Consider the following 25,812-nt stretch of genomic DNA (forward strand, 5'->3'; position numbering starts at 1 on the left):
CTTGGTCTTATCATTATATTTTGTTTTTATTATCCTTGACCTGATTTGTAAAATGTCGTATGCTTTTCTGTTTTTATCCTATGATGTGCATTCTTATAAAACACCTCAAATATTTTGTAGAGTAGAGAATGATTTAAATGTATGAATAAACAATGACTAGCTTCTTTTGAATGATCAGATTCACATCAGAGTGGGTTTCTCAGTGAGTCTGCAAATGGCCCTCTAGGCTTCCGGCTAGCCCTGGTTGTGAGGAGGCGCTCACTGACCATGTTTCCATCCTCCGGCCTGTTTACCTGCAGAACCATTCAGCGCCTCCGTCTGGGTGATGATGTTTGTGATGCTGCTCATTGTATCCGCCATAGCTGTTTTCGTATTTGAATACTTCAGTCCTGTTGGATACAACAGAAACTTAGCCAAAGGGAAAGGTGAGACTAGCTTCATAAGCATGATTCAAAGTCAATGCTATGTAATTTACTTTCAATGAAGAGTTCAGATTTAGAACACATTATCCTATATTGCCTTGCTGTACCATCGTATAAATCATGCTGGGTCATTGATATTACTTGCAGTGCCATACAAGTATGGGTTATTCCCTTCTACTGAAAAGAAGGATAAAACTTAATAATGAGACATTTTAATCTTGCTATAATGTGGAGTCAGTAGTTAAGCGAAAAGCTACTGATATTTGCTGAGAAAGCATATTTGAAAAAGTTTTCTGGCAGTTGTTAAAATGTGCATCAAAACAAATGATAAAACTACTAGTGAGTCTCAACTTCAGTCTATGCAAAGAAAATGGTTTTATAGAATCTAGGCTAAGAACATTCTCCAAACTACCAAATCATGCTCACATTCGTTTGATGATAAATATATAAATATATGATAAAATGGTGACTTTCCCCAAACACTTACATTTTCCTCTTGACAGTGCCTGACCTTAGTGCATTGTACTTGATAAAGTGGCAATCAGTAAGTAGAAAATTCAATTGGGATGCATTCATTGGCCATAACTTTTTTTTTTTTTTTTTTTGTGGTATGCGGGCCTCTCACTGCTGTGGCCTCTCCCATTGCGGAGCACAGGCTCCGGACGCGCAGGCTCAGCGGCCATGGCTTACAGGCCCAGCCGCTCCGCGGCATGTGGGATCCTCCCGGACCGGGGCACGAACCCGTGTCCCCTGCATCAGCAGGCGGACTCTCAACCACTGCGCCACCAGGGAAGCCCGGCCATAACTTTTTAAGAGGCTCCCACACAAACCATATACATAAACACATTACACAATTTTGAGTGAATTTTTCTCAATGCACAACACATTCTAAGTAGATGGTATCAGAAGGGTGCCAGGACGAAACCTCTTTCCTGAAAAATGACTTTAGATGATGGAAGACGGCAGATCTTCAAGGTACAGTTATTCAAAAACAAGGCACTTTAATTTGCCATATGTTCTTTTTGCTTGGAAGATTCAGTATTGGAAAGAGCCAGCAGGTCACAGGAATCTATTGGGAACTTAGTTTTACTGAAATCCTCCCGCTTCTTCTTAACCACTGAAGAGCGGTGGTTACCACATAAACCACCTGCCGTCAACAAAACGTAGTTAAAATGCCACAAGTGATCATGTTGTGTTTAAGTGGGAGAGTTGCCAGCATTTCGCTAAATGGGTAATGTAATTAGCTAGTAAGAAGCTTTCCAACAGAGTGGGTCCTGAGGCAATGTTCTATGGGTGATCATACTGCAGGAGAGTAGATATTTACGTTTGCAAAATCAGAGCTTGTGTTGTTTGTGAATTCGTGCGTTTATTTGATGAATATTTCCGGAGTACCTGGTACCGGAGCAGGGGTTTAACGTGGTAAATGGGATGGAGATTTCCTCATCCTTGGGCAACAGCGAATTTAGTTGTGGAGACAACACGTAAACATATAAGTGAATAATCACAGATTGTAATAAATCTCAAGAAGAAGGGAGAAAAACCAAAGTGAAGTGATGGGATATGGGCGCTTCTTAAGTATGATGGTCAAGCAGGGAAGGGCTTTAGGAAGAGATGACGCTTGAGTTGAGACCTGAAAGATGAGAAGGATTCAGTCCTATGAAAAACTGAGGGAAAAGCATTCCATGCAGAGGGAACAGCAGATACAAAGGCCTTGCCATGGGATCAATCTTGATATGCTCAAGAAACAAAAGTTATGAGTAAGTGAGGTAGACAGTGGTATAAGATGAAGTCAGAGGGATAGGCTGTTGACTGTGGTAAGCATTTCAGATTTTCTTCAAAATACAATGGCAGGGAAGAGGCAGAATACAAACCTGTATGGTGTGGAAAGGTCACTTTCTATCTATCTATCAAGACGATGGGAGGGGTGGCAGCAGTGGAAGGAGGGAGACCAGTTAGGAAGGTGGTACAGTTTTCCAAGAAAAAGAACTGCAGTGCTTTGGACTTGGATGGAGAGAATGGAGATGGAAAGAAGTGGATACATTTGAAATGTATCTTGGAAGATAAAAAGCTATCCAAAGGCCACCACGTGCAATAATTTCTCCTTTGGCTGAAGCACACACGATTGTGCAGGAAGGAACCTAGCATGCAAACTCCTTCCATCACCTGGAGGCTTTTTGTTTTCTACTCATCCGCATGTAGAAACCCTCAGGAAATGACAGCTACTTATTTCCTTGCACAAAATAGCTTTCTGTTACATCTCATTGTCCTTTATGGGGAAAATTATATGACCCAGTAATAGTCTTCATGAATCAGGAATTCCCAAATGTCTTGGACAGCTCCCTGCAACTGCCCATTTCTGATTCCCAAATAGCTATCACTTCTGATCAACATGCATCCCTAATAAAATTAAGTAGTTCATGAAGTTTACTGGATTGACTCTACTTTTTACTAAGAATTCTCAGCCTCTTGGGAACAAGCCCAGAAGATCATAAAATTAGGCAAAGAAAAAGAGGAGAGCTTGAAACTGAGAATAATAGAATTAGTTGCCTTCTCTCTAACGTGTTGTATATGGATATTGTAAGTATTGCGATAGCCTGAATTTGGCCTCCCATGTGCGGAAAGCTTGCTTCCCAACTAGGCTCTCTGCCCAGAACTTCGTAACTTCCATCAATCTGGATTCACTGCTGCCACTTTATTTATTGCCCACTCTGTGTGCATCGCCAACTGAAGTCTAAGTAGATCATTTTTTCATATCTTCATTTACTTAAATGACATAAAAACCTTCTGTTAAAGGAAGACCCTTTTTCCCATGAAATGAGGGCATAAATTGATTTTTTTCCCCTTGCACAAAAACAGACTTGAAAGCTCTAACATGTGTGTTTTACAGCCTGCATATTCCCCAGCCCAATAAATTTTGGCATGTTGTTCTGCCTCTTTAGTTAAGTCTGTTGCAAGGAACACTTAAGAATCTTAAAAAAAAAAAAAAAAAAAAAAAAAAAAAAAAAGCATTTTAAGAATACGCTGAGGGAGAAAAAGTGCTGTGATATCAGAGTTCATTTTCCATGACCCTGCAACCAAATGTCTTCCATCTGTGAAGTGTTAGAAGAATTAAGCTCTATTGTTCTGTTCCTTAATGTCTCCATTTGGAGAGTGTTTTAGTTTGGTTTAATTCCTACATTGTGCATATCTTACATCTGAGTTTGAACAGGAGCCATGGCTAGGAACAATCAGAATAGAATATCAAGCACCAGTCCCTCTGAACTGCATGGTTCTTATACGAAAGCACATCTGACGAATACTGAAGCAGCCCCCATGCACATGTTTTTGTAAGGCTCTGCTTCCCCAAATGGAAATCAAATCCACATTTAAAACAGGTCATAACACTACTTCTAATTCAAACCCATGTTTTGCATAACCATTTTCTTCCTTCCTCCCTCCCTCCCTCCCTCCCTTCCTTCCTTCTTTCTTTTTTCCCTTTTTCTTTCTTTCTTTCTTCCTTCCTTTCTTTCTTTCTATCTTTCTTTCTTTTTCTCTCTCTCCTTCCTTCTTTCTTTCTTCTCTCTTTCTTTCTTTCTTTCTTTCTCTTTCTTTCTTTCTTGTTCTTTCTTTCTTCCTCCCTCCTTCCCTCCCTCTCTCTCTCTTCCTTTCTTTCTTTCTTTGTCTTTTTAGAAATGTGGCAAAAAGCCAAATATATAGAAATGTGGGAAGAATGCTAATTTTTAAAGAAAAAAGGACTCATTGTGGTTGTGGTTCTGGGGCAGTGATGGGACACACTATGATATAAGTCCGTCTTCTGGCAGCCTTCAGTGTTGCTGGAGCCACTGCATAGTATCAAACACTCACCAATGTGCATTTTGAGGAGGCACTGAGAATGTCCTTCCTGTCATTTGCAGCACCCCATGGGCCTTCTTTTACGATTGGAAAAGCTATATGGCTTCTTTGGGGCCTGGTGTTTAACAACTCCGTGCCCGTCCAGAATCCTAAAGGGACCACCAGCAAGATCATGGTGTCCGTGTGGGCCTTCTTTGCCGTCATATTCCTGGCCAGCTACACGGCTAATCTGGCTGCTTTCATGATCCAGGAGGAGTTTGTGGACCAAGTGACTGGCCTCAGTGACAAAAAGGTAAGGTCACTTTGCTTTCATCTCTGCCTGAGGGGTTGATCTTAAACGTTCTCCCCTCAGAGGAAGTAAATCAGACTCTCATCCAGACCCATCAACTCTAAAGCACAAAGCCAGAGGATTTTTTTTCCCTCTTAACTCAAATGGGCATATTTCTAAAAGTTTCAGGAATGGAAGCTTAAGCTTAGCTCCTAAGTCTTAAAGTGCCTAGATCTAATTTGGAAACGTAGTTTCCCCCAGTGGTCGTTTCTCACACTTACATGACTGTGTTGATGCCTCCTGAGGTCCGTGACTCATGTTACAGCTTAGACTAGAGCTCATCTTGCCAAGGAGAGTATGATGTTGAGGGAGATCCATTAGCCTTGGATCAGGAGAAACTTTGGGTGAAGTGAGATGCTCTCGGCTGTAGGTACCTCCTAGTTTTGTGACTTTGTATGAGTCTCTTACGTGCTCCATGCCTTGGATTCTCTGACTTGAAAACAGAAGTCCTCTGTAAGCCCTACCCAGAGACAAAACTGACAGCTCCTTTTTACCATGTAGCCAATCAGCCCCATCACCAGCACTCCTGACTCACCTGAAATTTCTTCAAGGGACGCAAAAGGAGCAGGGAGGTTTTTCATTTCCCACCGGTTCCTTTTACTCAGACTCACCTTCAATCCTCCCTCCTGGGGCTGTGCTTCCCACATCAGGGAGATGGGAGTGTTAACACCTGCGCTCTCCATTCTCCACTGTCACGTAACGAAGTTCCCAGGGTGTGAGTAGCTATTCAGAAACCTACAGGGAGGAAGAGGTAAAGTGGGTATATCTTCCTGTTGAAATTTTAGTTTCGGGAAACAAACCCTGACTTGCTAAGCTCAGCAGCGTGGGGACTGCAGCACTGCAAAGATTTTCTGTCGTGTATGTGGGGATAATTTGTCTCTTTATAAAATCTCGGTATCATGTCTTATTGGCATGAGTCTACATATATCCTTTCAGCATTCATCAACAGACTGCTGAATAGAAAATCAGCCCATGAAAAGACTTAACAGCTTATCTGTGACTTACACGGTGGTTGAAAGAGGTACAGAGAGGCCTGTCATCAGAGAGAAGGTGAGGGATTGGAGTGAGTCACTATCACAAGAGCGCCACCAACCTTATGAGCAGTTGGCCTCTCTGATGGCTCCTCCTTGGAAATGCCACTCGAGTAAATGCCACTCTCTGCTTCATGGCGACAAAGCCCTGTATTATCTGGCCCATCCCCCCATGTCCCCTCCCTCTTGCTTGCTGAGGCCTTCTCTCCGTTCCTTAGACACTCCAAGTGTATTTCCACCACAGTGCCCTTGCACTTGCCGTGTCCTCTGCCTGGAATGTTCTTCCCCCTCTATTCTCATGGCCGGCTTCTCCTTGACTTTCAGGTTTTAGGGAAACGGTCACCCCTTGGGAGAGTCTTCCTGGTCACCATGGTGAACTTGGCAGCCTGAGCTTGTGCTCCCATGAAACTTAAATTCCAGTAGGAAGAAATAAACGACACACAAGTAAACGCAATGGAGAAGAAAATTCCAGGCAGGAATAAGTGCTGTAAAACTGATGAGATTAAAATTGACTTGGGGGAAGGGGATGTCAGGGTTATCCGACACTTAGTAGATGCTCAGTGCACACTTGTTGATCGAACGGGAAATGCACGGTGTGTTGGATGCTGCGGGCACCCTGCCTGGGGCCTCGGATCCCTTTCTCAGTTCTGTGTGCCCAGCCTCACTTTTGCTGACAAAGGTTCATACCAGGGACCTTCAGAGGATGATTACCTTGGGGCACTGAAATGGTAAATGCCTGGATATTTTTATGTCCCCCAAATCTTGCAGTTGCCTGTAACCAATGGCTAACCAGTGTGAGAGTACAAAAGCCCAGCTGTTCTGTTGCTTCTAGGCAAACTCAGAGGTCCAGAGCTCCCTGCCAGGATCAGGCTGAGGCTGAGACTTTGCTCATAATCACACCCTTGGTTGGCTTCCTCACCTTCCCTAACCTTCTTCCCCCATGTCCTTCCTGGTTTCTCCTGGAGCCCTTCCCTAATAAATCATGCTCACCCAATTCCTTGGCTCACCTAAAGCACATGGCATCTGGGAGGCAGCAGAGAAAGCCCTACACTCAGAGTCAGGAAAGTTGGGTTCCTTTTCCTCTCTGCCGCATACTAGCTGTGTGATGCCTTTATTGTTGTGTAACCTTGCTGGGCCTCCTAGTTCCTCTTTGAACATTCGGGAATCATCGTTGTGGTAAGGATGGAAGGAGGCTGCACATGTGAATGTGCCCGGTTGCCTGTAACTGTTATGCGATTCCATCACGTCATGGGAGCAAATGTACAGTTCCTAGAATAAGTGACCAGAGATACGTTGGAAGCAGTGGGAACCCAAGTTTTGGATGAGAAGATTCTTCAAGAAAGGAGCTGGCAGCGTATTTTGCTTTTTGTTGCTATTTTCAATAGCAAGGGGGGGAAAATCCCTTGCTACCTAGTTCTGGGTCTAATAACATGACTGCTTGCGGGAAAACTAATTAGAAACACTAATAATTAGACTGACCTTCTCTGATTTGGAAACATCTAGTAACAGATACCATATCCTCATGAGATACAGCTCAGTTTCCATGCTCAGAGTGTTAGCAGCAAGCAGATAGCTCTTTTAATTAAATGTTTGATACAATTAGATAAACAGCAAAATTCCTAGAGTACATAAGCTAAATGCCCCCAGAAGATTAATGGCAAATATAACAAGAAAGTCTGCAAAATAAAAATCTATATTGAATCAATTTATTTTAATACTGTATACAAGTGTTCTTTTTTTCTTTCTTTCTTTTTATCATGAATACCCATGTAACAGCTCAGGTTTATAATATTTTTAAGCCATTTGCATACTTGCTGTGAAAGAAGCACCTTTGGAGCCCACGGTGTGCTCAGATGAGCTTGGGGTTAAATTACGCGTAGGTGAATTCGTGGGTAGATGCTCCCCTAGGAATTATTAAAGAAGTTGGAATGTTGGTGGCGACCCTTTCCAGAATGTTGGGTGTTACTGTGGTTGGTGAAATCCATCCCTGGGAGGCAGACTAATGTAGTGGAAAAAGCAACACCATAGGGATCAAATGGATCTGGATTCAAATCCTGACCTTGCCGTATAGTAGTTGTATGGCCTTCAGTGTGTCAGTATCCCCACAGCTTAATTTCCTGATAGAGGGGGTTTAATACCATTCTGGCAAGGTTGATATGAGGATTAGGAATAATCCTCACACCGTGCCTGGCACATGGTAGATAATCCTATTATAGATGGTATTTCTTCCCTCAAGCCTCCTCCCACCCCCTCCACTACCTCTCCCCTCCCCTCTCCATCTCCCTCCACTCCCTCCTCATGACCATCACTATTGCCTAATTCGAACCATTCCTCACTTCTGGGGTCTGAAATATGACTTCACTGAGTTGGCCTTTTGTGACAGCAATAGAGGAAGTTCAGGGAATGTACCTTGTGGATGAGCCCATACATGTGTTCTCGGGGAGTTGTGCTGGGTGAGCCTTGTCCACCATTCTTATTAGTTGAATGGAGGCCTCTGAGCCTCTCCTTCCTCTTGAGGACCACAGCAGTTTGACGCTACATCCAGAAGCACGTGGAGCTCACAAGCGGGAGAAGACCTTACTAGAAACAGGGGCTCTAGTACCAGACATTCCTTACTTATGTCCACAGAAGGTAGATATTTTTAATAATTGTGTATTTTTTGGTTCATAAGAGAAATAAATAAATGTCCTGATTAATTGCCACATTTTTCCTAGAAGTTTTACTTCCCAGACCTGTATCTCTACTCCGTCCATCATAATGCACTTCCTATGACTTATTTGCTGGAATGACTCTCAGACCTGTCCACATACCAAATGGAAAAAAAGTGTAGAATACAATCCTCTGATCTTCTGTTCTCTACATTGGAGGGAAACTGGATCCTTTATTTGACTAAAGTCATGCTGGGTAACAACAGGTGATGAGGTGATGTTTATCAAGCATTAGGGGATGCCATAATTGCAAAAGCAGTCTTCAGTTTACAGATGGAGAAACAGAGGCTCAGAGGGTTTAAGCAAATGCCCCGAATGTCTCAGTTCCAAAGTAGCAGATGAAACGCCCAAGGCCAGGTGCAGCCAGCTAATATGAACCATGAGGGCGACCTTGGGAGAGAAGCTGTGAGGAGTTCTGCTGACACTGGGCTTCATGATTACGTTGCCCTGTGGTCTTGTTGATGGGGCAGACCTCTGCACCACCCCTTCCTGCACTGGAGCCCACATTCGTTTCTTCCTGCTTGCACATGGAACTCCCTGGGAGAAAGTTGCATCAGAAATCATTCCCCTAAGAAACACAGAGTGTGCCCCCCACGCTAGGCCCTGGGATTCCAGCGATGAGTCATCCTTGCCCCTAACTGTTTTTCACACTGTAGGTCATGACTCTTTAGGGAGTCATGAAATTAATTTAAGAGTTGTGCCCATTAAAATAGTAGATCACCATGGATTACATCAGAATATATCCTAAGTAGAAAGTGTGTCTTTACAGGGTGGAGATGGAAGATGTATTGTGAGTCATGCTTTAAAAAGTTTGACAGCCTTTAGTTGAGCGGGAAAGGTTCCTAGGTCTGGGTGCCAGCCTGAATTTAGTGTGGGTGAGGGTACAGTCAAGGCCAGAAAGGTGTGGAAATTCATCACCGAGGCTGAATCGCTGTCTCTATCGCTGTGCAAAGCAAACGCAGGGAAGGAAGGGAATCTAAAAGAGCTGCGTGTCTCCTCTGCTACAGATGGTGAGTGAAGGGGAAGGCAGTTAGGCAGATAGGCCATCAGATGTCTCGGGAGATGGGGAGCGGCTGCAACAATGACTAGATTTATGAGCAGTGCTGCTGCCTCTGTGCCCCTGAGCAGACAGCTGCTGTGCAAACAGGACTGGGCTGGTGCCTCCCCCTTTTAGGTGGTGAGTTGAGGCACTGCTTGCCTGAGTGAGTGCAAAGAGCATTTTCTGTTCACAAACACACACTTGTACATACACACACGCTCCCGACACAAGGTGCCCAGCAGGAGGATCTCACTGGGACAATGCATGGCCACTTCCCCCAAATCCAGTTATGGCTGCTTATTAGGCAGCAGCATGCCTAATTTAAGGGGAGCAATCTTCAACTGGAAAGTTTAATTAACAGTGAAAAGAAGTGTGTGTCTAGAAAGAAGAATAGTGTTTTTGATTAGCCTGACTCTTGGGTAAACTTGGACGCTTCCTCCGGCACTTCTCAGTTCCGTGGAAGACATGCTGATGTGGAAATCTGAGAGACCTCTGGATCCCAGCCCTGGTTCTGCCAGAGATTTGCTGGTTGTCCTTCCCTCTCTGGGTCTCAAGGTCCTCACCTCTAAAAGAGGAGAGGTCGCTAGTAATGGTCTCGGAGGAATGATAGAGTTCAGACCTTAGGTTTGAAATCTGGGCTGCTGTTTACAAGGAGCGTAATCTTAAGTAGGTCATAGAACCTCTCTGAGCCTCAGTTTCTTCATCTGTAAAATGGAGCCTCAAAGATTAGCTACCGGGCAGGGTTGTTGTGAGTATTAAATGAGCCAGTGTTTGTAAAGTTTTCAGCACATTGCTGGCGCCCAGCAAATCCTCAAAACATGTTAGTCATTATAATCATCACTTTCTAGTTCCAGAATTCCATATTTCATAGAAAAATGAGGCCCAGGTTACTTTTTTTGCCCACGATGATGGCAGAAATGATGAGTAAGAGTAGTTTTATTTTTGAGTGCTTACTCTGTTGCAGGTACTATTCTAATTACTTGACAAAAGTTGTAGTTTTAGATCTTCCCATTGACCCCACAAGGGAAGTACTCATGTGTTTCCCACTCTGCAGATGGAAAATAAGTGGAGGCAGTGGGAAGTCAGGTGGCTTCTCTAAGGCCCCACGGTCTGTAAGGGATAGAACCTGACTTTGGAACCTGTGAGGCTGAGCTCACACTTGTAACCATTGCCTTGTGCTGCCTCTAGATTTTAACTGTATTTCTGGGACTTAGACCTAGTGCTCTGGACTCCCAATCTGGTTAGGTTGCCCCAAACACTGAAGGTGTGAACAGATGGGGAGCAAAGGAACTTTTCTCTACCCTTCTAGATAGTTCTGCCTGGTCTAAGAATTAAATTGACATGAGGCAGGTTAACAGGAGAAAATCTAACTTAATTTCATACATACGGGAACCCCACATCTATGAGAGGTTCAGAGACAGAAAGGTAAAATGAGGTAGATGTGCCATCCTGAGCTAAGGAATAGGCTAGGGGCCTGGGGCTCCAGAGGGGAGGAGGGTAATTTACAGGATGATGAGAAGAGCAGAAGTTCAGTAATTAAATGTTTGCCTGTCATAGGTCATAAAATGTTATTTCTGGTAATAACTCTTATTATGGGCAAGGCCCCCAATTTAAATTCTCTAACAGAGCAGGGAAAGTTCCTCTTGAGCCCACAGGGTCTCAGTTGCCTTCAGCTAGAAATAAATCATGTGCCAAAGTGGCACATCTTGGGGGAGGGATAAATTAGGAGTTTGGGATTAGCAGATACAAACTACTATATATAAAATAGATAAACAACAAGTCCTATTGTATAGCACAGGGGATTATATTCAATATCTTCTAATAAACTATAATGGAAAAGAATATAAATATATATATATTCTTATATATATATATCCATATATATATATATATATATATGAATCACTTTGCTGTATACTAGAAACTAACACAACCTTATAAATCAACTATACTCCAATAAAAAATTTTTTTAAAAAGAATAGAAAAATTTGGGCTTCCCTGGTGGCGCAGTGGTTGGGAGTCCTCCTGCCGACGCAGGGGACACGGGTTCGGGCCCCGGTCCGGGAAGATCCCGCGTGCCGCGGAGCGGCTGGGCCCGTGAGCCGTGGCCGCTGAGCCTGCGTCCGGAGCCTGTGCTCCGCGGCGGGGGTGGGGGGGGTCCATGAGGGTGCCCACAGCGGTGAGAGGCCCACGTACCAGACACACACAAAAATAAAAGAACGGGCCCAGCTGCTCCGCGGCATGTGGGATCTTCCCAGACCAGGGCACAAACCCGTGTCCCCTGCATCGGCAAGCGGACTCTCAACCACTGCGCCACCAGGGAAGCCCCTTCAATGGTGAAGTTTACCAAACAGTTTTAAAGGAGAATTAACACCAATCCGTCTCAAACTCTTTAGAAAAATAGAGGAGGAACACTACCTAACTCATTCTCTGAGGCCAGAATTTCCTTGATACCAAACTAGACAAAGGAATCACAAGAAAAAAAATGATAGACCAGTATCTTTTTAAAATATTGATGCAAAAATCCTCACCAAAATACCAGCAAACCAAATCAAGCAGCAGCATATAAAAAGAAAAATATGCCGTGACCAAGTGAGATTTATCCCAAGAATGCATGGGTGATGAAACGTATGAAAATAAGTCAATGCAGTACACAACGTTCATAGAATGAAAAAGCAACCACATGATCCAAGTGGCACATCCTGGGGAGGCCTGTTCTGACCCCCTTCACAGAAAACATCAGCCAATCAGGGAAACCCAGTAGAGCATGGACAGTGAGCCTTTATGGAGGCTCAAGAGGCCATACCAGACATGGGCATCACCGGGAAGCTAATGGTTAGTATGGACTTCAGCTCAAGAAACGTTCATGGAACCTGCCATTATGCCTGGGATGTGTTAGGACCCCAATAAGTATTGCATGCATGCATGAGCAAATGAATGAATGATGGCTGGAGGGTGAGTGAATGACATAGAGTCTTTGTACGGGAAGAAAAATGATTGTCCCTCTACCCTTCCGGGTTCTTGGTGGAGACCCCCACCCTCCATAATAAATGACAGATTTAACAGGAGAAAAACATGTATACCATCTGTATATATGGGAGATACCCAAGAAAACTGAGTAACTCCCCGAAATAGCCCAAACCACCAGCTTAAGTACTGTCTTCAGCTGAAGACAAAAGAAAGATGTAGGGTAATGGGAGGCGTGATGGGGGGTGGGGGGAGAAGGAAAGGCCAGTTCTGGGAGGAGACCAGGAAGAGCACAGTAAGTAAGGGCATGGTAGTGATGCAGATTTAAGTTGCTGCCTTTTCCATGGATAAGAGTTTTAGAGATTTAGTCATCCTCTTCCAGATACAGAGAGGAAGACACCCTCACGAATATAAGACTTTGCCTCTTCCAAAAGAGTTAACTTCTACTCAGTTTTCAGAGTTTCTCCTGTGTCTGCTGCTTCTTAAAAAATAACCAGCCCCCAGATAATCCGTATGCCAAAGAGGCGTATTTCAGGAGTGGCAAATTCTGCTCCCCTTTTTCATTTTCTGGGTGAGGTGAAAGAAATTGTAAATGGGGTCCAGAGAAGGGAGTGATTGGTGAGGATCTCAGAAAATTTCACGATAAGGCAGATGAATGAACTGAAGTCATACATTAATTCCAGCTTAATCAGCATTTCCTGAGCATTGCCTGTGAGCCTAGGACTAGGCTGGTCTCTATAATGGAGATGAAAAATTCCATCCAACAGATACCTATTGCACACCCAGCCAGCCCCTATGCTGGGCACTGAGGAACAGTAAGGAAGAAGACAGACACTGTTTCTGACTTCCTGGAGCTCCCAGACCAGTGGAAGGTGTGATTAAGTAGAAAGGAAGCACAAAAATGAGTGGGTGTTTACTGTCCTGTGCTAGCGCGTGCATATGTGTAACACCTGAGGCAAGACAGAATGATGGCTGATTCTTCCTCCTCCTCCTTCTTTCTCTGTCTCTCTTCAGTTTCAGAGACCTCACGACTATTCCCCTCCCTTTCGATTTGGCACGGTGCCCAACGGCAGTACGGAGAGAAACATTCGGAACAACTACCCCTACATGCATCAGTACATGACCAGATTTAATCAGAAGGGAGTAGAGGACGCCTTGGTCAGCTTGAAAACAGGGTAAGGATGACGGTTTCTTTTGCTCTGCAGGCCTGCCCGTCCACACACCTTACAGAAAATGACTCTGCAAGCCTTGCCTTTGTGCCTGTCTGCCCCCACTGTTGTATGTTCTCGAGAGCCGAGCTGGAAGTCAAGAAGGCCCCCAGTTTATGGCTGCTTTTGCTAATCTGATGAGTATCACAGGCTTCCTTCTGAACTGTGTTAAGAAAAAGCAAATCCAGGACACTTTGAAATGCAGAGAACCAGTGGGGTTTCTTAAACTGATAAAGAAGTTGGTCCAACTCAATGGGATATTTTAGCTAATAGGGAGATCTAAGGAGATGGAGTTTATTTAAAGTGGTGAAAACAAAGTACTGTAAGTTTTCATCTGATTTTAGATAGGAGTTTATGGCATGTAGCTTTCTGTGAAATCTAAGAGTGTCACATTGAGGAAGGAGAAAGGAAATACGGAGAGAAAAGCTGAGAACTCAGTCTCTCTAAAGGTACAGCTAACATTTCCGTCTACCTGTTGGCATTGTGGAGGATAGCAGACACGAAATAACTGAAGCTGTAAACAGAAGACCTGTTTTATGACCTTGGACAGTTCTTCAGTCACTCTCATCCTCATACATAAAATGGGAATAATGATAGGACCTAATTCATAGGAGTTTTATGAGGACTAAGAGAGAAAATTTGTAATGTAATGTAAAACATTTCGGACAGTGCCTGGCACAGAGATAGGACATAATTGCTAGTGTTGTTATTTGCTGTAAAGGTTAAATTCTATTCCATGGACTCTTCAACTTTTTGAAAAGTCAAGGAAGTGTGAAATGTGTTTTTGAAAGGGTTCCATTAAAAAATATTCTGGGGCTTCCGTGGTGGCGCAGTGGTTGAGAGTCCGCCTGCCGATCCAGGGGACACGGGTTCGTGCCCCGGTCCGGGAAGATCCCACATGCCGCGGAGCAGCTAGGCCCGTGAGCCATGGCCGTTGAGCCTGCGCGTCCGGAGCCTGTGCTCCGCAACGGGAGAGGCCACAGCAGTGAGAGGCCCGTGTACCGCAAAAAAAAAAAAAAAAAAAAAAAAAAAGATTCTGTTTTAAATGAAAGGATTGTTTATTAAGGAAAGTTTTGCTTATCCAGAAAATTTACTTACGTGGACCATCTCAACTGTCAGGGATCCCTGGCAAGTAAAACGGGAGGTAGTGCATTCTCCTTGCCAATTAATGCACAGCTTCTTCCTGTGGGCTGTTCTGCAGGCCCATTGCGAAGGCCTTGCTGCTTCTTTGTGTCTGGTGGGGCAGAGGGGGCCCCTCTAAACCATTAAGCCCGGATCTCTGCATAATTTCCAGGAGCTTTGGCCAATGACATTTTGTCATTTCAGTCTCTTTGGAATCTCTTTGGTATCTCAACAAGGGCTGGGACAGCATTTATTTAGAAGCTGAACCCATTTCTTATCTAAAACTCATTCACACACTGCTCATTCTGGCTTGGAATGACTTTTTAAAACTTTTTACTAAAAAGCATAACAAAAAATGCAGAAAAGTACAAGTATTAAGTATACTGCTGGATGACTTTGTCCAAACTGATCTGACCATCCAGTTCAATTAACAAGATGTCACCAATCCTTACAACCCCCCACCACACACACACACACACACACACACACACACACACACACTCACACTCACACACACACACACACACACACACACATACACACACCCCTCTTCCAGTTACTCTCTTCGTGGATCATCCTCGCTTCTAAAGCAGTAGCTTCTTTTGCCCTGTTATTCTAACGTATAATAAAATCATACCGTATGTTTTCTTTCTTGTTTGTCTTTATTTGACTCATCATTCTGTTGGTGAGATCGTTGTGTGTCGTTCCAGTTCTTTCATTCTCATTGCTGTGTAGAATTTCACTGTGGGGATATACCAAAATGCACACATCTTTTCTAATCTTGATGAATGTTAGGGTAGTGTCCCATGTGGGGCTATTATGAGTAAAGCTCCTAAGGGCTTTCTCCTACATGTCTTTTGTTGTACAAGTGAGTACATTTTTCTTGTTATATACCTAAGAGTGGAAATTGCTGAGCTATAGAATGTGGTATGTTCAATTTTAGTAGATACCAGAAAAGACAAAATTTTGATGACTTTGCAGCTTAGCCATGGATATGGGTTTCTGTTTGTTTTCACTGTGGTCTTTTCATGATATATACTGTTGCTTTGGACAAACCATGAGCATAAATGTGATGACAATAGTTAGAAAAAATGCTTGAAGGCTGGCTGTTTCCCTCCTCATCCATCTGCCACCCAGAGCACAAAATGGGTTGTTTTCTTTCTTTTTCACTTTTTTAAAATAATGCAAACAAAAAGGAGTAGAGAAATAGAAACCATCCCTGGCCATAAATTATACAAATTGTTCTCGGGAAGCCATATAATAGTTATAACATCCATCTTAGCAAACTTGGGCAGATGGTGGGCTTACCCTATATTCAATCTCCCATGAGGGGGATGCATGACACATTACTTTAAACTCCGAAACTAGAGCTAAAGGGGTGTGAGTCTTTTCTTTTTAAGAAATAACTACATGCACCCTTAGGGGTGAGGACATTCCTGGAGATTCTGTCTCAGTGGAGTTAATATCAGGGGAAAACACTTACATGTTTAACAGGTTCCTCAGTGAATTATTTAAGTTATTTAAATTAAATTTTGAATAGATAGTACATTTACATGATTCAAAAATCAAAAAGTAGTATATAAAAAGATAAACAGTGAAGAGCCTTCCTTCCACACTGTTCCTTATTCGCCTAGTACCCTCCATAGTAGCCACATTTACTACTTTCCTGTGTGTCCTTCCAGATCTTTCTCTATCAAAGCATAAATAGCTACAGAGTTAATTTTTAAAGATTTATAGTCTCATCGTGTGAGTGTATCATACGGTATTTAGTCAGTCTCCGACTAATGGATACTTAGGATGTCATTTTTTGTTGTTACAAACAATACTGCAGTGGACATCCTTACCTATGTGTCACATCCAATGTCAAATAAATTTCTCGGACTGCTGGGTCAAAGACTACACGTGGTAGTAATTTTGACAGACATTGAGAAATTTCCCTTCCAAGGAAATTCACCTTTACCATCAATGAATGAGGGTACGTATCTCCCCAAAACCTTTGCCAACACAGTGTATCATCAGTCTTCTAAAATTTTGCTAATAGGTAAAACGTGACAAAATATTTTTTAATATGCACCATCTTGTTATCAGTAGATTTTTACCAAATGTAATGAAAAGCCTTCTGCAGTTCCTCTTTTGAAAGTGTGCCTTATTTTTTTCTGTTGATTTGATGGTTTTTCTTATTAATTTATCTATTAGAGAAATGAGCCCTTTATTTGTGATGTGATTACAAATGTTTGTCCCAGTTTTTTTTTTTTTTTTTTTTTTTTGCGGTACGCGGGCCTCTCACTGTTGTGGCCTCTCCCGTTGCGGAGCACAGGCTCCGGACACGCAGGCTCAGCGGCCATGGCTCACGGGCCCAGCCGCTCCACGGCATGTGGGATCTTCCCGGACCGGGGCACGAACCCGTGTCCCCTGGATCGGCAGGCGGACTCTCAACCACTGCGCCACCAGGGAAGCCCTGTCCCAGTTTTTTTTGCTGCTGTTAGCTTGTCTTTTGAGCTTGTAGATATTTTTTTCCACAGAGATCTATGTTTTTTGTAGTCACACCTATCAATCGTTTTTATGGCTTCTGGAGTTTGAGTTGTAATTCAAAAATCCTTTTCACTCAGGTTACAAAATAATTTTCTCCCGTTTTCTATTTTGGTGGCATTTTTAATATTCGAAATTTTTCTTGGTGTAGAGTATGAGAGATGAATACAACTTCTCAAATGATTATGAGAACCAAAATTTAAGAACTGCCACCAACGAACTGCACCAAGATCTGACAAACTCTTTGTGTTGATCGTATCTGCTCATCATCCTGAGACTTCTGTCTTTCAGGTGTCTACTACACCACACTCATAGTTGCCTTTTCCCTCTCCCATCTCATTTGCTTTTAAAATTTTTCATTATGAAATACATTACTTTAAAATATGAAATGTGTTATGAAATAATTTTACAAGAGTAAATATCATGAGGGTGTAAGGAATAATAAAACAAATTTCTCATGTAATAATAATAATAAACTCCAGCTTTAAAAAATAGTTATTCCCTTCCTTCACCATGTACAGCATCTCTAGAAGTTTCTATCCCTCTGGAAGGTAGAGGGAGGAGGTACCCTATGTGTTTCTGAATTGTTGAATTTCAGGATATTCCTACCCCCAATACCCTTAAATCCAGTGAGGCTTGGCTTAAAAATCCCAGAGCATGTAGCTCAGCTACTGGGTCCTACCCCTCCACCCACAAGTCTCAGTGATATCTGTGGCTTAGTGAATATATGTTCGTATACACCAGGGTCAGTGAAATGGGGAAGCTTTTTTATGGGTTGTAACTTCCTGGAAGAGTCTGGGACACGGGGGATTTTGCATTATGGTTGAATGAGAGTCCCAGCTTGGTTTGAGTCTGGGCTCTATCATTAGCTAGCTGTGGCCTTAGATAAGTCATGTCACCTCTCTGAACCTCAGTTTCCCTATCTAAAAAGTGAAAGGGCTGGATTCTCCAATCTCTGAAATAATTCTGAGATTCTTTTACTTGTGTCAACACTCGAACACTTATTTAGAACTTTCCAAAATACAAAATCCAGACAAACCACAATTATAAACAGCTGTCGTTTTTGCAGAAAGGATTTAGAATAATTCTCCAAAGCTGGGTGTCTCCAAGCCTGGCCAATGGACCAACTCTACCAGAATCAAATGGTTACTGGTAAAAACGCAAATTTCTGGACCCAACACAAGACCTTCTCTTTAATGATGGAGCCTGTGAATTTGCATCTTAACAAGCATGCTGCCGCTCCAGGTGATTTTGATACAAGCTAAAATTTGAGAACTACTATTCTAAAAGAGTTCAATAAATTATGTGTATAAAGAGTAAGCCAGCCAATATAAACATGTAGCTTATCTTCGGGATGCAGAATCATCTAAGAGCATAGGGACAGAGAAACTTGAAACTGAGTTGTTAAGTGTCGTTTGAAACTAAGTTGTTAAGTATCATTGTTTGTTGAAATGTGTAATAAATGGAGATAAAGTATCCCAGAAAATATCAAGTAAATCAGTGAGAAAATAGGATTTGCACCGAATGTTTGTTGTACAAACACTGATAGGTAAGGTTTTCCAGGAACAAGTCTGTTCTGACATGTGGGGTTCTCCCGAACCAAAGGCGGACGGGCATTTCATGACCCCAGGCTTCTACACCAGCGTTTCGCAAAGCGTAGCCTGAGTCTGAATCAGTAGGGGTGCTGATAAAGTTGTGGACTCTTGAGCCCCACTGAGCCAACAGAACCAGCATCTCTGGGGCAGGGGCCTGGGAATCTGCATGCGGTAACAAGCTCTTCAGGTGATTCTGATGCACACTAATCGAATTTCGGGACCATCTGCTTTAGAAGAGGGAACTGAAGCTGAAACGAGTGGGGACAGATTTAGATTTATAAACGCTCAGTCATCAGAAGCTGATGTTCTCCAAGCAGTTTTGGCAAGTAGGCAAAACTGCAAGCATAGCACTTATGCCGGATTTCAATTAAACAATCAACATTCCTACGACTCTGAAGAGGCTAATATTTGAAGACATAGTGGGATGGTTTATGTTTTTTATTTTAACTGGTTTTCATGTCCAATTATGTGTATATAAATTTATGAAAAAGTCCCAGTTTCCTTTAGAAGCTTTAATTTTCGGCATCAGGCCCCCCAGTCCCCTGTCTGATTTCATTTTCAGCCCAACAATGTTGGGAAACAGACGGGCGTCTTTTGCCTTCATTTACATTGAGTAGTTTGGGAGAGGAATTGGAAAGGAGGGTTGCCTTTTGCCAGTAGGCATTTTTCTACAAGGCCCAAACTGTGTAATGTGTCTGTAAAAATCAAAGGATGAGGGTGGTCACATCTATTGGCAAGTGTCAGAACTGTCTTTATAGAAGAGGTGAGCACTGAACCCCTGTTCTAAGACACAGCTTCTCCAAGCCTGTAGGGGTGAGGAATCCCTGTTTTGAGAGATTAATTCATTGACTATTGAGAGATGGTGTTCTGTGAGGAATGGACAGGACCAAGAAGAGGAAGGGCTCAGAATGGGCAGAGGCGTGGAGGAACACAGATTTAGGTTTGGATGAGTTAAGTCGGCAGTGCCTTCGGGACAACATCATCATATTTCATCTCTGCATTGACTGAAACCTAACAATCTGTGAGATGCAGCTCCAGGCGCTTCACATGCATAATCTCATTTAATCCTCAGAACACTCCTCAGAGCTGAGTACTATCACTCCTATGACCTGAGTATTATTATTCCTTTGAGCTGTGTACTATTACTCCTAGGCGCTGGGTACTTTAAGCGATGAAGAACCTAAGGCTCTACAAGGTTAACTAATTACCCAACACGCTATTTAACTAAGAACTTACATTGTAGAATTATTGACTGTAGGAGTTGGGCTTGCTTCCCAACTTGGCAATGCCAGGGAGGCAGCTGGATATATGAGGTCAGAGCTCAAGGGAGAAATGGAGACCGAAGTCACATATTATATTATTGGGGAGGAAGAAATGTTCCTCTACCCTTCTAGATTCTTATGGCCGGTCTGAGAATTAAACCGACGTGAGGCATATTAACAAGAGAAAATCAAACAGAAGTCTAATAACGTGTATACATGAGAGAGACCTGAGTAACTCTCCAAAATGGCCAAACCCTCACCTTAAATACCATCTTCAGCTAAAGACAAAAGAGGATGTTGAGGGTAGTGGTTTGGGACTTCAGAGGGGAGGAAGGCAATTCATATGGAGATGGGGAGCAAATGTTTGGTAAATAAACACCTGTTGGACCAGGCAGAGACAGTGTCGTACACTCTGATCTCTAGGCCCTGCCTAGAGTTTTCCTCACCACACTTAGCCCACCGTATTCTCTGCTGATAGCTCTAATCTGGGAACAGGCCCTCAATCTAGTTCTTTCAGGCAGTTAGGAGGAAGGTCAGAGTTTCTTCTTGAGTCTTTTGGGCCCTGATTGCTTTCAGCTTGAAGTAATCTGCATGCCATAGAGATTCTTTGTGGAGGCAAATTTTATATATATGTATATATATATTTAATATTGTATATAATATATATGTATTATATAATACATAATTATCAATTGACAATCTGGGAGTTGATAAGATCATAGCATCCTTTCCATCCTCAAAGGAAACTGGTCCAGGGATGTTGAACTTGCCAAGGTAGACCAGGAAGACATAAGGATGCTCATTGATGTTGAGGGGCCATGCAGAGCAAGTTCTTTCAAGGGTGCCATCTGAGCACGATTTATGAGCTATATTTTGTCAGTCAAGCAGAATCCCACTCAGAGGGTTCATTTCCCGATGCTGAGTTCGATAACATAACACCGAACCTTGTAGAACCTTGTAGACCTCAAGGTTCAGTGAGCTGTTCTCTTAACTGGAATAGCGTCGTCTCCAGAGGACATCAGATCTACAGTGACCTGGTTTCTGAGATCCACCCCCACACTGCAAGTTAAGCTCAGAAATAATTGCTACCACATCAGAGAGGTAGGAATTTTACCCTTAATAAAAACCTCAAGGAAGCAGAGACATCTTTTTTGTACTTGAAATTACCTCTTGTGAAACTCCATTAAAACTATATTAATGGATGTTCCAGGCCACCCATAAAGTATTAAAAATAGAAAAAAATGGGGGAAAAGTTGAATAAAGTGGGATCCCAATTCTGTAAAGATGGAAGGAGAAGGAAAGAGAAAAGAAGAAAGGAAACTGAAATGAAATACATCGAAGGTTATCAGAGACATTGCTAGATGATGAGGGTTGTGGGCTTCTTTCTACCCCTTTTGTACTTAACACATTTTCTGCAACAAAAGTATTACTTATAATAAGAAGAAAAAAAGTTTCTTCTGAACATAATTCTTCAGTTCTTCCTGCATTTTCTTCGGGGATTTGTACCCATGTTCATAGTTTACACACACTGAATCGGTGTCCATGCAAATCTGTTTGACTTTTCTCAGTTAAATCTGTATGGTTTTGTTGGACAATTATCACATTTTATGACTAGGAGATATTTCACTGAGCTAGAGGAAGATTAATTAATTTAACTTTTACTGCTATGCATTTTCATCATACCTTGTCTGGCATTGGAGGGCCCTCCAAGAAATAGTTATTTCAGAAACCTTGCTGATACCATTATTGTACCAATTTGTTCACAATGTCATCCTACCTCATTTCTCAGACTTCTGTACAGTAAACAGCATTGTCCTGCTTCACTGTAAGGTTCTTTTATCTTGTGGACAACGCAAGTCCTGTAACTACTCGTAGTGTTCTTTTTGCTTGGGTTTCTACATAATTCAGAGCTTAATTTATGATTTTCTGTTAGCAACTGCGGAGAGCTTATGGCCTGAATATCTGCTTTCAGACTTTCCCTAAGCCCTTACCTGCTATTCCATCTCAGAATTCAGTTCACTCAAATTGCTTTATCGATATGTTTAAACCTTCTTCTGCAGTTTGAATGACCTGCCTGAATTATTTTGGGAACTAAGAGAGGTATTTCAAACTGATAGATACCATTTAATGGGAGCTTACCTATGTGCCAGGTACTGTTTTGAATGCTTTGCCTGCAGTATCTTATTTAAACCTCATAACAACCCTACGAGATAGTGATTTACAATCGAAGAAATAGGCACAGAGAGATTAAAATAGCTCATCTGTGGTCACACTTGCTCCAGAGCCTGTGCTTTGAGTCACAACTTAAAATACTGAATATGAACATTCCCGTAACAGTGCACAATTAGCCTATTTCTAATTACGCAGTATTATACAAAACCAAGAACTAATTCTGTTCATAATTCAAAATGTCTCTTTTTCCTTTGAAAGTCTTGATACTGCTTTTAAAACGGTCAATATTTCTTCTTTCATTGAAATGGAGAAAAAAAATGAACTCACAGAGGAAAACCAACCAAAAACAGGATGTATTCCTTGTATTCAGATACACGTGGTTAGGAAATTCTCCCTGGAGAGACTGAACAAGCAGGAGCTCCCTGGCAGATTCCATCTCCTTGTCTCCTTAGGAATCACCTCTGCTTATTGATTGTCAGATGCACATGGAGACTTCCAAGTATGTCATCTCATTTCATCCTGATTCAACTCTGCCAAATAGGTGTTCTCTCCATTTTGCAGAAGGTGAAACTGAGGCTCAAGGAGCAGAAGCAACTTGTTCAAAGGTTACGTGATTGGCAGAGCTGCTGTTCAGACTCCGCCCAGCATCTCTTTCTACTCATGACATCTAACTGTCTGCTTGTCCTGACAAGCGAAGGATTCTGGGAGGCGTATGAGGCTGGGGGGCGGGTGGGGAGGTAGAACCTTTGTTATGAGGCGTATGAGGCTGGGGGGCGGGTGGGGAGGTAGAACCAGGGAAGCTGGCGCTCCTGCCCATCAGTGGCTCAGGTTTGGAAAACCTCAGTAGTGTGCTTCCTTTCTCTCCACTGTGAAAACTGTAAACAAGCTCCCACTGACCCAGGTGCTAAAATGGTCTCGGTGTTAAAGCATCAGCCCTGTGTGTTCTCTTGCTCTAGCAGCAGGGGGAGGAGTGAGTTTTCCCGGTGCTGGGCTAGCTCAGGCCATGGGAGGCCTTAGCACAGGTTGGGAGATGCTGTCCATACCCCGTGGTGAGTGCTTGGGACCTAGACAGCAGCCTCTGCCTTAGCAAGTCCAGCCTCATTCCATCGAGAGAAATGCAGGCGGAAGAGCAATAGGAATTCGGATACCACGCCTCAGCTTTCCCCACTGTGGTAGTTCCCTGTGGCTGCCATAACAAATAACCACAAACTTGGGGGTTTAAAACGAGAGAAATGTATTTTCCCCCAGTTCTGGAGTCCAGAAGTCTAAAAGCAAGGTATTGGCAGGGCCACGCTCCGTCCGAAGGCTCTGGGGAGAAATTCCTGTCTCTTCCCGCTTCTGGGGCCTCTTGGCTTGTGGCAGCATCGTTCAAATCTCTGCCTCTGTCTCCATATGACCTTGTTCCTTGCGTGTCTCCTCTTTTTTCGAATACATTCATTTATTTATTTTTGGCTGCGTTGGGTCTTTGTTGGTGCACGCGGGCTTTGTCTAGTTGCAGAGAGCAGGGGCTACTCTTCGTTGCAGTGTGCAGGCTTCTCATTGTGGTGGCTTTTCTTGTTGCAGAGCATGGGCTCTAGGCACGTGGGCTCAGTAGTTGTGGCGCACGGGCTTAGTGGCTCTGCAGCATGTGGGATCTTCCCAGACCAGGGCTCAAACCCGTGTCCCCTGCATTGGCAGGCAGATTCTTTTTTTGAATTTATATACATATATTTATTGCAGAGAAGTATGACAGAGTGATCAATAAAAGACTTTGCCACAAAAATAGAACACATTAAAATAAAATTCTGTTGAAAGAAATAAAATGAATATGCAAACTAAAAGAGAAGGAATATAAAATTCAAGCCTGGTAAAGAAGGGGTTGTCTGTGTACCTTTTTTTTGTTTTTTAACATCTTTATTGGAGTATAATTGCTTTACAATGGTGTGTTACTTTCTGCTTTATAACAAAGTGAATCAGTTATACATATACATATGTTCCCATATCTCTTCCCTCTTACGTCTCCCTCCCTCCCACCCTCCCTATCCCACCCCTCCAGGCCGTCACAAAGCACCGAGCTGATATCCCTGTGCCACGCGGCTGCTTCCCACTAGCTATCTACCTTACGTTTGTTAGTGTATATATGTCCATGCCTCTCTCTCGCCCTGTAACAGCTCACCCTTCCCCCTCCCCATATCCTCAAGTCCGTTCTCCAGTAGGTCTGTGTCTTTATTCCTGTCTTACCCCTAGGTTCTTCATGACATTTTTTTTTTCTTAAGTTCCATATATATGTGTTAGCATACGGTATTTGTCTTTTTCTTTCTGACTTACTTCACTCTGTATGACAGACTCTGGGTCTATCCACCTCATTACAAATAGCTCAATTTCATTTCTTTTTATGGCTGAGTAATATTCCATTGTATATATGTGCCACATCTTCTTTATCCATTCATCCGATGATGGGCACTTAGGTTGTTTCCATCTCCGGGCTATTGTAAATAGAGCTTGGCAGGCGGATTCTTTTTTTTTTTTCTTTTTTTTCTTTTTTTTAATTTTTTTTTTTTTAGGCGGATTCTTAACCACTGCACCACCAGGGAAGTCCCTCCTCTTCTTATAAGGGATTCTTCTTCTAAGTCATCAGATTTAGGACCCACCTAAATCCAGGATGATTTTGTCTTGAGATCCTTCACTAATTACATCTGGAAAGACCCAATTTCCAAATAAGATTACATTCCCAGGTTCTGGTGGATGTGAATTTTGGGAGGACACTATTCAACCCAACACACTCCCTTAGGCACCAGTGTCCGACAGGTGTCCGATGTGAGCACTGCCGCAGAAGGCTCTCCTCCGGGGTCTGTGGGGGAGGCCTCACCCCCCAGCGCTCCACCCGAGCGTGTGCTGTGGGGAGTGACCTTGTAGTGCACCCCAATGCCCAGTGCACGTGAATGCAGTACGGGCTCCTGGGTGTAGACCGCCACCATTGGGCAATGCGATTATTCTGCTAGCTAGTGTCCATCCCTGCTTCCTAATCTCAGTTGCTTGGTTGTCCTTGCTCTGTGCCAGACGCTCTTGTAAGCACTTTACCTATAATTCTTCATTTAATCTTCACAACCGCCCCATGAGGGTTGGTACATCCAGCATCTCCACTGTGTACACAGAGAAACTATTGTTGGGAGTGGGGGAGAAATTTTACTCTACTCTTCTAGCTTTTTCCTGGCTGGTTGAAGAATTAAATTGACAGGAGATAGATTAACAGGAGAAAGTCAAACAAAACTTGAATAACATATATACGTGGGAGAGACCCAGGAGAACTGGGTTACTTACCAAAATGGCCCAAGCCTCACCTTAAATACCGTCTTCAGCTAAAGACAAACGAGGATGTTGGGGGTGGGAGTTTGAGACTTCAAAGGGGAGGAAGCTGTTCACATGGAAATGGAAGAGCAAATGCTTGGTAAATAAATGTTTGCTGCACCGGCAGAGACAGTGGGACACAGAGAGGAGTCTGATCTCCAGGCCCTGCCTGGTTTCTCCCAACACACTTAGCCTGTATTCTTTGCAGACATCTCTGGTGGTAGCTCTATTCCGGGAACAGACCCTTCATCTAAGTTATTTAGGCAGGTAA

The 25,812-nt window shown here is 43.0% G+C and overlaps 1 protein-coding gene across 2 annotated transcripts in view; it reads left to right on the plus strand.

The window, feature by feature from the left end:
* The window catches only part of GRIN2A (glutamate ionotropic receptor NMDA type subunit 2A), a 369,761-nt gene that overhangs the window by 293,906 nt on the left and 50,043 nt on the right, over positions 1-25,812 (plus strand). For both annotated transcript variants that reach the window (XM_065893444.1, XM_065893446.1), the window contains 3 exons: positions 300-425; positions 4,316-4,545; positions 13,341-13,501. In XM_065893444.1, the coding sequence (XP_065749516.1) occupies positions 300-425; positions 4,316-4,545; positions 13,341-13,501 (517 nt within the window). The remainder of the gene's footprint in view (positions 1-299; positions 426-4,315; positions 4,546-13,340; positions 13,502-25,812) is intronic.

This window comes from Phocoena phocoena, chromosome 15 (assembly GCF_963924675.1).
Source record: "Phocoena phocoena chromosome 15, mPhoPho1.1, whole genome shotgun sequence".
NCBI classification, from domain to species: domain Eukaryota; kingdom Metazoa; phylum Chordata; class Mammalia; order Artiodactyla; family Phocoenidae; genus Phocoena; species Phocoena phocoena.